General features: G+C 44.5%; 2 protein-coding genes across 3 annotated transcripts; both read left to right on the forward strand.

Annotated features, from left to right (window-relative positions):
- The first annotated feature begins 787 nt into the window (after positions 1–787).
- Positions 788–3,727, forward strand: LOC112231218 (palmitoyltransferase ZDHHC23-A-like). Its single transcript, XM_024397848.2, has 4 exons — positions 788–932; positions 1,249–1,917; positions 2,687–2,854; positions 3,163–3,727. Exons 1-4 carry the CDS (start codon positions 814–816, stop codon positions 3,434–3,436), a joined length of 1,230 nt encoding a protein of 409 aa, XP_024253616.1. The 5' UTR covers positions 788–813; the 3' UTR covers positions 3,437–3,727.
- A 1,402-nt stretch (positions 3,728–5,129) lies between these two features.
- Positions 5,130–13,998, forward strand: LOC112230601. Of its 2 annotated transcripts, XM_024396874.2 has the most exons (4): positions 5,135–6,172; positions 12,473–12,817; positions 13,046–13,146; positions 13,369–13,995. In XM_024396874.2, the coding sequence occupies exons 1-4, from the start codon at positions 6,055–6,057 to the stop codon at positions 13,597–13,599; spliced, it is 795 nt and encodes a 264-aa protein (XP_024252642.1). In that variant the 5' UTR covers positions 5,135–6,054; the 3' UTR covers positions 13,600–13,995. The 2 variants fall into 2 exon arrangements, with proteins under 2 accessions (XP_024252643.1, XP_024252642.1); XM_024396875.2 differs by lacking the exon at positions 12,473–12,817 and having other exon boundaries at positions 5,130–6,172; positions 13,369–13,998.
- Positions 13,999–14,564: the final 566 nt, after the last annotated feature.

The raw sequence follows: 14,564 nt of genomic DNA on the forward strand, positions 1-14,564 counted from the left end.
GTTACAGTTCATATAAGCAAATCAGTCAATTGAATTAAATTCAATAGACCCTAAAATCTATGGATTTCACATGACTGGGCATAGGCCCACCCACTGGGGAGCCAGGCCCTGCCAATCAGAATTAGTTTTTCCCCCACAGAAGGCTTTATTACAGACAGAAATAGTCATCAGTTTCATCAGCTGTTGGATGGCTGGTCTCAGACGATCCTGCAGATGATGAAGCGGGATGTGGAGGTCCCGGGCTGGTGTGGTTATACGTGGTCTGAGGTTGTGAGGCCAGTTGGACGTACTGCCAAATTCTCTAAAATTATGTTCGAGGCAGTTTATGGTAGAGGAATTAACATTAAATTCTCTAGCAACATCTCTGGTGGACATTTCTGCAGTCAGCATGCCAATTGCACGCTCCCTCAAACCTTGAGACCTCTGTGGCATTTTGTTGTGTGACAAAACTGCACATTTTAGAGTGGCCTTTTATTGTCCCCAGCACAAGGTGCAGCTGTGTAATGATCATGCTATTTAATCAGGTTCTCGATATGCCACACCTGTCAGGTGAATGGATTATCTTGGGAAAGGAGCAATGTTCACTGACACGGATGTAAACACATTTGTGCACATCAATTGAGAGAAATAAGCTTTTTTGTGCATATGGAAAAATTCTGTGATATTTTATTTCAACTCATAAAACATGGGACAACACTTTACATGTTGTGTTTATATTTTTGTTAAGTATAGTTATCATGTGGTTTGACTGTGTCTCTCTACTGTTGCTGTTCTTTTGCACAGGACCTTAAAGTGGATCTGTGAACAGCTAGAATGAAATGGGAGAAGTTTAAGCCTCCAGAGCCAGATGATGCCATGTGCTGTTTTGAATGTGATTTGGACCCACATGGATGCTTCTGTGACTGTGATGACCTGGATGAAGCTTGCAGCAGGTGAGGTGGGTGGAATGGGAAGGAGGATCATGGCAAGTCTCAGCAGTCCAAGTTCACATCTTACCAGTGCTTGACTTGGACTGAAATATTTGCCAGTAGTCATTTTTGGTGCTGGTACTGTTTATATTTAGGTTCATGATCTCCACAATACTTTTGAGTGAATATTCTATAAAAGGAACAGGAGCTCTTGCAGTAGAACATTTGAGGTGCCAGTATTCAGCTCCGGTGAGCTCCTACCCAAGTTAAGCACTTGGTCTAAACCCCTGTCCTCTCTGTGTTTCCTCTCTGTCATTCCCTGCCCTCATGTATTTACCAGGTGGCTGAAGGGTGAGCCTCAGAAACCTGACTGTGCGTTGCCTGTGTTTGGTGCAGTGATGGACCGGCTGAGGTTGAGACTGTTATCAGGGGACAGGCGGGTGGAGATCTCCATGGTCCCAGCTTTAGTGCTGCTTCCCATGCTACTGCGGCTGGCAGCCCTGCACTTCCTGCTGGGCCTGGTCATTCTGACAGCCCTGCCTGGCCTGGTGCTGTGGTACTACTACGCCACACACCGGAAGAAGGGCCGCACCCTCTTTTTCCTCAGCCTGGCGCTCTTCTCCCTAGCCTACATGTACTTCCTCTTCATCACAGAGATCCTACCTCGTGGGGACGTAAGTCATCAACAGCTGGTGACCGTGACAACGGGTGTGGTTCTGACTCTTATCTCTCTTGTGCGCACCAAGAGGGGGCCAGGCTTCGTGCAGCCTTCCCTGGCTGACACACACAGCACCAGTACCAATCATTGCCAACTGCCTGACAAAGACTCTGCCTCTCAGAAGGGAGTGGACCAGTCGGTGTTGCCTGCCAGACCAGTGGAACAGCAGACACAGTCCCTGACAGCGAAGGGGGGCAGGTGTCCTCTGTGCAAAGTGGTGCGTCCCCCTCGGGCGGGACATTGCCGGATCTGTGGAGGCTGTGTCCAGCGCCTGGACCACCACTGTATCTGGTGGGTTTCATTAAACACCTTTGTCAGTTGTGGAGGATCAGTCATTTAGTACACCATTATTTGTTCAACAACAGGCTGACAGAAATACCTTTCTGCAACACTCAGATAACCACAGCGTTATCACGTCTGACTCTACTTCCCTGCTATATACACATGTGTAACAGTATAACTTTAGACCGTCCCCTCGCCCATACCGGGCGCGAACCAGGGACCCTCTGCACACATCAACAACTGACACCCACGAAGCATCGTTACCCATCGCTCCACAAAAGCCGCGGCCCTTCCAGAGCAAGGGGAACTACTACTTCAAGGTCTCAGAGCAAGTAACGTCACCGATTGAAACGCTATTTAGAGCAAACACCGCTAACTAGCTAGCCATTTCACATCCGTTACACATGCAATATTTGAATCTCTCAGAATCCCCGCTCAACACTTCTCTTCAACACAAAATCATGATCTCACTAAGTGTCATACTGTCAGGGCAAGAAGACGTCACCAAAGCAAACCAGGCTGTACAGACATGTGTAGGGCCCACAGGGGTTCACCATTCAGCAGGGTGAGGCGACCTCAAACCAGGACAATCTGTTATCTCTGGCATTTAGATAGACGCACCAACACAACCAGACACATTTAGAACACGTAGTCACATTCTCTCACATTCATGCTAATTGTACTCTCACATGCAAACACAGCAGAAGTTGGTCATTTGAACTGTGGGTGTCTGTGTGTGTCTGTGTCTCTGTTGTCTTGTGCATCACTGCTGAGGCAGGATTAACAGCTGTGTGGGCCAGGCTAATCATCGCAGCTTTCTGCTGACCCTGCTCCTCTTTCTGTTGACCTCTCTGCATGGGGTCAGTCTGGTGCTGCGCAGCGTGTGTCCCCAACAGAACCTGCTTACCGCCCTATTCTACTGCCCTGGTGTCTACAGTCAGTACAGGTACACTACGGTATTTGGTATTTGCTTAAAATATACACACATGAAAACGTATTACAAAATGTCAATTGTAATTACATAGTAATTACCTAATAATTACTTTTGGTGTATTTAGCATTCATTGAGATAAGCACCACTATATTGCCTGCTATTTGGCACCAGGTAGTTACCAAATGTTTTGAGTTATTTAAATAAGTACAAGAAGATTTACTTAAAGAATCAGGTAACTAAAACCAACTGAAATAGAACTGAAAGATAAAGCATTATGCTGATTTCTAAGTGTAACTATGCTCATGATGATGTTTTTCCAGCTCAGCCCTGTGCTTCACCTGTGCCTGGTACAGCAGTATTGTCACAGCAGGCCTGCTAAACCTGCTGGTGCTGCAACTTATCAATATCAGCTACAATGTGACAGAACGGGAAGCACAACTTGCACTGCGGAGGAAAAATGGCCAGAGTCGTCCGTGTGGCCTCGTTGTCGACACAGGGGTCTACTCACGTGGCTTCTGCCAGAACTGGGCTGAATTCCTGGCAATGAGAGAGCCTGTCGATAGACCATCCTCCGTCCTCACTGACTTGGTTTAGCCTTGGCTTAACACCATGCCACTGCCTAAGCAGGTCAACATTGCTGGGTTTCAACTGTGTGGCTTTAGGGACTGTGAGCTGCTCTGGATCTCTAGGTATTGCAACTCAGAGGTGTTAATTTTGAATTGTTATATACCTCTACATTCCAAACACTCCAGGTAAAGAAAATAACCATGATCCTCCAAGTTGTCATGGATCTGACACTCTTAATAATACTAGTAAATATACACTGCTCAAAAAATAGGGAACACTAAAATAACACATCCTAGATCTGAATGAATGAAATATTCTTATTAAATACTTTTTTCTTTACATAGTTGAATGTGCTGACAACAAAATCACACAAAAATTATCAATGGAAATCAAATGTATCAACCCATGGAGGTCTGGATTTGGAGTCACACTCAAAATTAAAGTGGAAAACCACACTACAGGCTGATCCAACTTTGATGTAATGTCCTTAAAACAAGTCAAAATGAGGCTCAGTGGTGTGTGTGGCCTCCACGTGCCTGTATGACCTCCCACAATGCCTGGGCATGCTCCTGATGAGGTGGCGGATGGTGTCCTGAGGGATCTCCTCCCAGACCTGGACTAAAGCATCCGCCAACTCCTGGACAGTCTGTGGTGCAACGTGGCGTTGGTGGATGGAGCGAGACATGATGTCCCAGATGTGCTCAATTGGATTCAGGTCTGGGGAATGGGCGGGGCAGTCCATAGCATCAATGCCTTCCTCTTGCAGGAACTGCTGACACACTCCAGCCACATGACGTCTAGCATTGTCTTGCATTAGGCGGAACCCAGGGCCAACCGCACCAGCATATGGTCTCACAAGGGGTCTGAGGATCTCATCTCGGTACCTAATGGCAGTCAGGCTACCTCTGGCGAGCACATGGAGGGCTGTGCGGCCCCCCAAAGAAATGCCACCCCACACCATGACTGACCCACCATGACCAAACCGGTCATGCTGGAGGATGTTGCAGGCAGCAGCACGTTCTCCACGGCATCTCCAAACTCTGTCACGTTAGTCACGTGCTCAGTGTGAACCTGCTTTCATCTGTGAAGAGCACAGGGTGCCAGTGGCGAATTTCCCAATCTTGGTGTTCTCTGGCAAATGCCAAACGTCCTGCACGGTGTTGGGCTGTAGTAAGCACAACCCCCACCTGTGGACGTCGGGCCCTCATACCACCCTCATGGAGTCTGTTTCTGACCGTTTGAGCAGACACATGCACATTTGTGGCCTGCTGGAGGTCATTTTGCAGGGCTCTGGCAGGGCTCCTCCTTGCATAAAGGCAGAGGTAGCGGTCCTGCTGCTAGGTTGTTGCCCTCCTACGGCCTCCTCCACGTCTCCTGATGTACTGGACTGTCTCCTGGTAGCGCCTTCATGCTCTGGACACTACGCCGACAGACACAGCAAACCTTCTTGCCACAGCTCGCATTAATGTGCCATCCTGGATGAGCTGCACTACCTGAGCCACTTGTGTGGGTTGTAGACTCCGTCTCATGCTACCACTAGAGTGAAAGCACCGCCAGCATTCAAAAGTGACCAAAACATCAGCCAGGAAGCATAGGAACTGAAAAGTGGTCTGTGGTACGACCTGCAGAACCACTCCTTTATTGGGGGTGTCTTGCTAATTGCCTATAATTTCCACCTGTTGTCTATTCCATTTGCACAACAGCATGTGACATTTATTGTCAATCAGTGTTGCTTCCTAAGTGGACAGTTTGATTTCACAGAAGTGTGATTGACTTGGAGTTACATTGTGTTGTTTAAGTGTTCCCTTTATTTTTTTGAGCAGTGTATAAAGGGTTTCTCTGACTAATAGGATACGTTTTAACGTCTTACAAATATCTGTTTTGATTTTCCTGTCTCTATCTTTTCCAAAATGATGTAAAGATTCGTAACTATGGTAGACTAAATAGCAATAGATTCATAGAAAGACATGAGTTAGAGAACATGTTTAAGAAACTGTAGACTACTTATTGACAGAATGCACCTGACCATAAGATTTCTTCAAAGGGAGGAAAGATGTACAAGTTATGACAGACATACATCCTCTAGCCCACGCACATGCACACTCTTTGTAGTTGAAGTGCTATTATTGTTAAGTTTTCATTTACATTACATTACTTATATTTCAACTATCCTTTTACTTGTATAAGACTAAGACTCATCTTCCTTTGTATCTTGTTTGTTTGTCAAGCCAATAAAGCATATCTTATCTAATGGCTGTGTATTAGTGGGGCATAAAAAAACAGTCGACCAGGGCTGCTGTGTTCAAAGGAAGTGGCTAGAAGCTCAGTAGGCCTCATCTGTGTCATCACGGCAACAAACCTACACAATGAGAGTCTGTGTAGAACTGTCACTAGTTCGTTAGTAAGTGTACACAGTATTTTCAATATTTTAACTGTTTAAAATCCACCTCAACTTGAATTGCGAACGTGGCTACTGTTGAAGATATGCACATGCTCTCTCTCTTACTCACTCGCTCACACACAAACAGACTGATACACACACACACTGATTGTATTTCCTGGTGTGCCTTCTGTGTTTCTTGTTGGACCCTTCTCACTCGCTGGCGTTGAATCTGTCATTTCCTGTCATTTCATAAAGCTCAGAGATGTTCTCCATCCCCCCCAACATTGCTGCATTTCCCATCATGAGTGTCAGTACTAAAGAGTGTCTGCTTGTCCACTACTGGTCCTCAGCACCACTGGTCCTCCTGCTCCTCTGTTCTGGTAAGAGACCCACATTCCCACTGGAGAGAGACTGTGTTGATAAATGTGTTATTAGACATTAATGTTCTGATAAGGTATAGAGTATAGGTCCTGGCAAATCTATTCTGACTGGTTCTCTCTGTGTACAAATATGCCTACATTTGAGCTAATTAGTATTGGTGATAGTTCTATAAAGAATAGAAGAGGACTTGTTGTAAATTTAATCATGAATACCACGCAACTAAGACTGTGGAAGATCACAAATGATCATCAACAGGGTCACTGCATAGTACAAACAGCATTATGTACAGCAATTAGGAACAAACTATTGTCGAACAGAGCTGAAATGATAGGACAAATTCAATACTCCACTTTAACAAAAAAATGTATACTATTTGAGAAAGTATGCCGATCCCTTAATTTTGTTACGTTACAGCCTTATTCTAAAATGTATTCAAATGTTTATTTCCCCTCATCAATCTACATACAATACCCCATAATGACAAGGCAAAAACAGTTTAGAAATTTTAGAAAATGTATACAAAAAAAAGGAAAAATCACATTTATATAAGTAATCAGACCCTTTACTCAGTACTTTGTTGAAGCATCTTTGGCATTGATTACAGCCTCAAGTCTTCTTGGGTATGACACAAGCTTGGCACACCTGTATTTGGGGAGTTTCTCTGCAGATCCTCTCAAGCTCTGTCAGGTTGAATGGGGAGCGTCACTGCACAGCTATTTTCATGTCTCTCCAGAGATGTTAGATCGTGTTCAAGTCCGGGCTCTGGCTGGGACATTCAGAGACTTCTCCCAAAGCCACTCCTGCGTTATCTTCAAATCAAATTTTATTGGTCACATACACATGTTTAGCAGATGTTATTGCGAGTGTAGCGAAATACTTGTGCTTCTTGTTCCGATTGTGCAGCAATATCTAACAAGTAATATCTAACAATTCCACAACAAACACCTAAAACACACAAATTTAAGTAAAGGAATGGAATAAGAATATATGAATATAAACATATGGATGAGCAATGTCAGAGCGGCATAGACTAAGTGTAACGTGCGTTGTTTGAAGGAGACCGAGCGTAATTTGTGGTCATCATATTTATTTAAATGAGAACCAGCAACAAAACACAGAGCTGTCCAAAAAGAAGATCCCACAACATAGGTGGGAAAAAGGCTACCTAAATATGATTCCCAAATCAGAGACAACGATAGACAGCTGCCTCTGATTGGGAACCACACTCGGCCAAACACAAAGAAATACAAAACATAGAATGCCCACCCCACATCACACCCTGACCTCACCAAATAGAGAAATAAAATGGCTCTCTAAGGTCAGGGCGTGACACTAAGATGTAATAGATAGTATAGAATATAGTATATACAGTTGAAGTCGGAAGTTTACATACACTTATGTTGGAGTCATTAAAACTCATTTACAACCACTCCACAAATTTCTTGTTAACAAACTATAGTTTTGGCAAGTCAGTTAGGACATCTACTTTGTGCATGACACAAGTAATTTTTCCAACAATTGTTTACAGACAGATTATTTCACTTATAATTCACTGTATCACAATTCCAGTGGGTCAGAAGTTTACATACACTGAGTTGACTGTGCCTTTAAACAGATTGGAAAATTCCAGAAAATTATGTCATGGCTTTAGAAGCTTCTGATAGGCTAATTGGCAACATTCGAGTCAATTGGAGGTGTACCTGTGGATGTATTTCAAGGCCTACCTTCAAACTAAGTGCCTCTTTGCTTGACATCATGGGAAAATGAAAAGAAATCAGCCAAGACCACAGAAAAAAAATGGTAGACCTCCACAAGTCTGATTCATCCTTGGGATGAATTTCCAAACGTACCACATTCATCTGTACAAACAATAGTACGCAAGTATAAACACAATGGACCACACAGCTGTCATACCGCTCAGGAAGGAGACGCGCTCTGTCTCCTGAAGTGCAAATCAATCCCAGAACAACAGCAAATGAGCTTTTTTAAATATTTTAACTAGGCATGTCAGTTAAGAACAAATTCTTATTTTCAATGACAGCCTAGGAACAGTGGGTTAACTGCCTGTTCAGGGGCAGAACTGTACCTTGTCAGCTCGGGGGTTTGAACTTGCAACCTTCCGGTTAATAGTCCAATGCTCTAACAACTAGGCTACCCCGCCGCCCCACCTGTGCCACCTTGTGAAGATGCTGGAGGAAACAGGTACAAAAGTATCTATATCAACAGTAAAACGAGTCCTATATCGACATAACCTGAAAGGTCACTCAGCAAGGAAGAAGCCACTGCTCCTAAACCGCCATTAAAAAAGCCAGACTACGGTTTGCAACCATAATGACCATTGTTATGTTTGGAGGAAAAATGGAGATGCTTGCAAGCTGAAGAACACCATCCCAACCGTGAAGCATGGGGGTGGAAGCATCATGTTGTGTGGGTGCATTGCTGCAGGGGGGACTGGTGCACTTCACAAAATAGATGGAATCATGAGGAGGAAGATGATGTGGATATATTGAATCAACATCTCAAGACCTCAGTCAGGAAGTTAAAGCTTGGTTGCAAATGGGTCTTCCAAATGGACAATGACCCCAAGCATACTTCCAAATTTGTGGCAAAATGGCTTACGGACAACAAAGTCAAGGCATTGGAGAGGCCAACACAAAGTCCTGACCTCAATCCCATAGAACATTTGTGGGCAGAACTGAAAAAGTGTGTGTGAGCAAGGAGGCCTACAAACCTGACTCAGTTACACCAGCTCTGTCAGGAGGAATGGGCCAAAATTCACCCAACTTATTGTGGGAAGCTTGTGGAAGGCTACCCTAAATGTTTGACCCAAGTTAAACAATTTATAGGCAATTCTAACAAATACTAATTTAGTGTATGTAAACTTCTGACCCACTGGGAATGTGATGAAAGAAATAAAAGTGTAAATAAATCATTCTCTCTACTATTATTCTGACATTTCACATTCTTAAAATAAAGTGGTGATCCTAACTGACCTAAAACAGGGAATTTCTACAAGGATTAAATGTCAGGAATTGTGAAAAACTGAGTTTAAATGTATTTGGCTAAGGTGTATGTAAACCTCCGACATCAACTGTAGAAGCTGTTTTTCAGTCTCTAGGTCCCAGCTATGGTGCACCTGTACTGACCTCACCTTCTGGATGGTAGCTGGGTGAACGGGCAGTGGCTTGGTTGGTTGTTGTCCTTGATCTTTTTGGCCTTCCAGTGACATTGGGTGCTGTAGGTGTCTTGGAAGGCAGGTAGTTTGCCCCCGGGGATGCGTTGTGCAGACCCACCACCCTCTGCAGAGCCCTGCGGTTGTGGATTTCCAACAGGAAAGGATTTCAGGATTTCTGACAGGATGCTCTCAATTGTGCATCTGTAAAAGTTTGTGAGTGTTTTAGGTGACAAGCCACATTTTTCCAGCTTTCTGAGGTTGAAGAGTCGCTGTTGCACTTTCTTCACCGCACTGTCTGTGTGGGTGGACCTTTTCAGTTTGTCAGTGATATGTACGAACTTAAAACTTTCCACTTTCTCCACTCTTTGCCCATCGATGTGGATATGGGGGTGCTCCCTCTGCTGTTTCCTGAAGTTCAAGATCATCTCCTTTGTTTTGTTGAAGTTGAGTGGGAGGTTATTTTCCTGACACCACATTCCGAGTGCCCTCACCACCTCCCTGTAGGCTGTCTCGTTTTTGTTGATAATTAATTAAGCCTACCAACTTGATGATTGAATTGGAGGCGTGCATGGCCACGCAGTCATGGGTGAACAGGGAGTACAGGAGGGGGCTGAGCACGCACCCTTGTGGGGCTCCAATGTTGAGTATCAGCGAAGTGGAGATGTTGTTTTCTACCTTCAAAACATGGGGGCAACCCGTCAGGAAGATCAGAACCCAGTTGTACACGGTGGGATTGAGACCCAGGGCCTCCAGCTTAATGATGAGCTTGGAGTGTACTATGGTGTTGAATGCTGAACTAAAGTCAATGAACAGCATTCTTACATCGGTATTCCTCTTGTCCAGATGGGATAGGATAGTGTGCAATATGATGGCGATTGCAACGTCTGTGGACCTATTGGGGCGGTAAGCAAATTGAAGCGAGTCTAGGGTGACAGGAAAGGTGGAGGTGATATGATCCTTGACTAGTCTCTCAAAGCACTTCATCATGAAGTGAGTGCAACGGGGCAATAGTCATTTAGTTCAGTTACCTTTGCATTCTTGGGTACAGGAACAATGGTGGCCATCTTGAAGCATGTGAGGACAGCAGACTGGGATAGGGATAGATTGAATATGTCCGTAAACACACCAGCCAGCTGGTCTGAGCATGCTCTGAGGGCACGGCTTGGGATGCCATCTGGGCCGGCAGCCTTGCGAGGTTTAACACGTTTAAATGTCTTACTCACGTTGGATACGGAGAAGGAGAGCCCACAGTCCTTGGTAGCGGGCCATGACGATGGCACTGTATTATCCTTAAAGTGGGCAAAGAAGGTGTTTAGTTTGTTTGGAAGCAAGACGTCAGTGTCCGCGACGTGGCTGGTTTTCCTTTTGTAGTCTGTGATTGTCTGTAGACCCTGCCACATACATCTCATGTCTGAGCCATTGAATTGCGACTCCACTTTGTCTCTATACTGACATTTTGCTTGTTTGATTGCCTTGCGGAGGGAATGACTGCTCTGTTTGTATTCTGCCATATTCCCAGTAGACATGGTTAAAAACAGTGGTACGTGCTTTGAGTTTTGCGTGAATGCTGCCATTTATCCACGGTTTCTTGTTAGGATAGGTTTTAATAATCACAGTGGGTACTAAATCTCTTATACACTTCCTTATGAACTCAATCCCCAAATCAGCGTATCCGTCAATATTATTCTCTGAGGCTACCTGGAACATATCCCAGTCCTCGTGATCAAAATGATCTTGAAACGTGGATTCCGATTGGTCAGACCAGCTTTGAATAGTCCTTAGCACGGGTACTTCCTGTTTGAGTTTCTGCCTATAGGAAGGGAGGAGCAAAATGGAGTTGTGGTCAGATTTGCCAAAATGAGGGTGGGAAGGGCCTTGTATGCATCTTGTAAGTTATAGTATCAATGGTCCAGTGTTTTTCCAGCGCGAGTGCTACAGTTGATATGCTGATAGAATTTAGATAGCCTTTTTCTCAAATGTACTTTTTATAAATTCCCAGCTAAAATAAATGCAGCCTCAGGATATATGGTTTCCAGTTTGCATAAAGTCCTGTGAAGTTACATGAGGGCCGTTGTGGTATCGGCTTGAGGGTGGATATACACGGCTGTGACAATAACCGAAGAGAATTCTCTTGGGAGATAATACAGCTGGCATTTGATTGTGAGGAATTATAGGTCAGGTGAACAAAATGGCTTGAGTTCCTGTATGTTGTTACAATTACACCATGAGTCGTTAATCATGAAACATACACCCCCACCCTTCTTCTCCCCAGAGAGATGTTTATTCCTGTCGGCGCGATGCACTGAGAATCTCGGTGGCTGTACCGACTCTGACAGCATATCCCGAGAGAGACAAGTTTGTGTGAAACAGAGTATGTTACAATCCCTGATGTCTCTCTGGAGATTTCGTCAACTTTGTTATCTAGGGACTGGACATTAGTGAGTAATATACTCGGAAGCGGTGGGTAGTGTGCGCGCCTCCAAAGTATGACTAAGTTGTGTGCTTAGGGTCATTGTCGTGTTGGAAGGTGAACATTCACCCCAGTCTGAGGTCCTGAGTGCTCTGGAGCAGGTTTCCATTTAAGAAGGATGGAGGCCACTGTGTTGTAGGGGAACTTCAATGCTGCAGAAATTTTGCTACCCTTCCCCAGATCTGTGCCTTGACACAATTCTGTCTTGGAGCTCTACGGACAATTTCTTCGACCTTGTGGCTTGGTCTTTTTTCTGACATGCACTGTCAACTTATATAGAAGGTGTGTGCATTCCAAATCATGTCCATCAATTTAATTTACCATAGGTGGACTCCAGCCAAGTTGAAGAAACATAAACGATGATCAATGGAAACATAAAGTATCTGTTTTTATATTTAATACAATTGGAAAAATGTCTAAATACATGTTTTCACTTTGTCATTATGAGGTATTGTGTGTCGATTAATGTTTTTTATTTGATCCATTTAAGAATGTAACGTAACAAAATGTGAAAAAGGGAAGGGGTCGCAATACTTTCCAAATGCACTGTATCTCTCATTTTACATAATTATAGAGAACAAAGTTAAGAAACGTGTGCCAATGTTTTCATGATGATGTAAGATCATCCCAAAATAAGACCCCCATCCCCTCCAGGTTGTTTTGCAGACAGCAGGGTGAGAACTTCTGGTAACATCACAGCAAAGATTGGTCATCCTGTGACTCTGTCCTGTGAGCCGTTTGGAGACGGGAATGTGTCCCAGGTTGAGTGGAGGATTGGAGGGTGTGATGGCCGTAGGATTCTGGTTTCGAACACAAACAACCCAGTTGTCGTGGAGCAGGACTATATCGACCGTGTCTCTGCTGTGACAATGCGTGGATTCACGTTACTAGGGACACAGAGGAATGACGCTGGGCCGTACTGCTGTTCTCTCACAACCTTCCCACTTGGGTCTTTGAAATGTCACCTTTTTTTGTATCTGACTGAGGACCCACAAACAGGTACTGCCCACCTTTACCAACTCCAAACCAGGCTAACATGTACCTCACATATTTCTCTTCTACGCCAAGTTGTTCTGCCATAGAAGTACCTAGTCACCAAGATGACACCCACTCGCGTGCTTCCTTTCTGAACTGTCACACTAACTTATACGTCAGCTATTGTAATAATCTGAACAAGGATGTAGAAAAGATAAGACATTTCTAACTAGTTCCCTCCTGTTTTGTCAGCCTTCAGTGAATCTCCTCTCATAATGATTGTGTCCATTGCGAGTGGGATTCTGGGAGTGCTGGTGCTGGGAGGGACCATAATAGCACTGTTGCTCTGTCAGGTGAGACTCACACATCTACCCATAACACCTCTCTCACTTCATAGTTATTTCAATGGTTCTGAGAGAGGGCTAGAGATGAAATTCTCTAATGCCCTTAGGTGGCTATAATCGGAACTGCAGTGTAGCTTGGTGGCTGCGATTGATATACATGTTGTGACGTCAAGCTGCTATATAACCCCGTTTCTCTCCAAAGTGTTTAATGGAACGTTCCCATATTCACAGAGTTGTAGAAGACCCGTGCAGGACCCTGTTCATGTGGCAGTTCATCCAGGGGGGCTTCCACAAAAAAAAAACTCCATCCTCCAGAAAAGCCAGGCCCATGCTCCCCCACCACAGAGGAGTATCAGTGAGGAGGAAGAGGAGGAGAACGGGGAAATGGATTACTTGAACGTTACAGTGCTTCGCCTCCCCAGAATTCCACCTACTGCCTCCTCTGCCTTGAGGAAGAGCTAGAGAATACTGCACTCTCATACAAACAGAATAAAATACAAACAAACAAAAACATGTGTTCATAAAGACAAAATATAATGTATACACACACTCACTGACACAAAAGCAGTTACATTCACACACATGACCTATATTTGGTTTGGGACAATTTCCAGTTTAGCATCTCCCCTACTCTGAAGTAAAGATTTAATGTTGGATTTTATCATTGTAAAACCTGTCTTATTGTGCTGGCTCTGCATCCTAAATATCTTGTGTTTTGTAATAAAAAGGAATTCAATATCTCTCAAACACACAGAATGGCCCTGCAGCATGATTTTAACAGTCACACTACACCATTAGAAAAAATGGTTCTTTGGCTGTCAATCAATCAAATGTACTTATAAAGCCCTTCTTACATCAGTTGTTGTCACAAAGTGCTGTACAGAAACCCAGTCTAAAACAAGAAACAGCAAGCAATGCAGGTGTAGAAGCTTGGTGGCTCGTAAAAACTCCCTAGAAAGGCCAGAACCTAGGAAGAAACCTAGAGAGGAACCAGGCTATGAGGGATGGCCAGTCCTCTTCTGGCTGTGCCAGGTGGAGATTATAACAGAACATGACCAAGATGTTCAAATGTTCATAGATGACCGGCAGGGTCAAATAATAGTCACAGTGTTTGTTGAGGGTGCAACAGAGTATCTCTACCGCTCCTGCTGTCTCTAGAGAGTTGAAAACAGCAGGTCTGGGACAGGTAGCATGTCCGGTGAACAGGTCAGGGTTCCATAATCCAACCCTGACAGGAAGATCACGTCAGTGACTCAACCCACTCAAGTGACACACTCCTCCTAGGGACGGCATGGGAAAGCACCAGTAAGTGGAACAGGTCCTATGATTAAGTGTAATTTGGCCCAGGAGTGTGAAGGTGAACGGAAAAGCACTGGAGCAACGAACCGCCCTTGCTGTCTCTGTCTGGCCGGTTCCCCTCTCCACTG

Source organism: Oncorhynchus tshawytscha, linkage group LG33 (assembly GCF_018296145.1).
Source record: "Oncorhynchus tshawytscha isolate Ot180627B linkage group LG33, Otsh_v2.0, whole genome shotgun sequence".
Lineage (NCBI taxonomy): Eukaryota > Metazoa > Chordata > Actinopteri > Salmoniformes > Salmonidae > Oncorhynchus > Oncorhynchus tshawytscha.

Excerpts from the sequence above, each read along its gene's own strand:
- LOC112231218 (XM_024397848.2), top strand. The coding sequence starts at position 814 with ATGAAATGGGAGAAGTTTAAGCCTCCAGAGCCAGATGATGCCATGTGC. Across the intron at positions 933-1,248 it reads CTGGATGAAGCTTGCAGCAG|GTGGCTGAAGGGTGAGCCTC; the intron begins GTGAGGTGGGTG and ends TGTATTTACCAG. Across the intron at positions 2,855-3,162 it reads GGTGTCTACAGTCAGTACAG|CTCAGCCCTGTGCTTCACCT; the intron begins GTACACTACGGT and ends ATGTTTTTCCAG.
- LOC112230601 (XM_024396874.2), top strand. The coding sequence starts at position 6,055 with ATGTTCTCCATCCCCCCCAACATTGCTGCATTTCCCATCATGAGTGTC. Across the intron at positions 6,173-12,472 it reads CCTCCTGCTCCTCTGTTCTG|GTTGTTTTGCAGACAGCAGG; the intron begins GTAAGAGACCCA and ends CATCCCCTCCAG. Across the intron at positions 13,147-13,368 it reads TAGCACTGTTGCTCTGTCAG|AGTTGTAGAAGACCCGTGCA; the intron begins GTGAGACTCACA and ends CCATATTCACAG.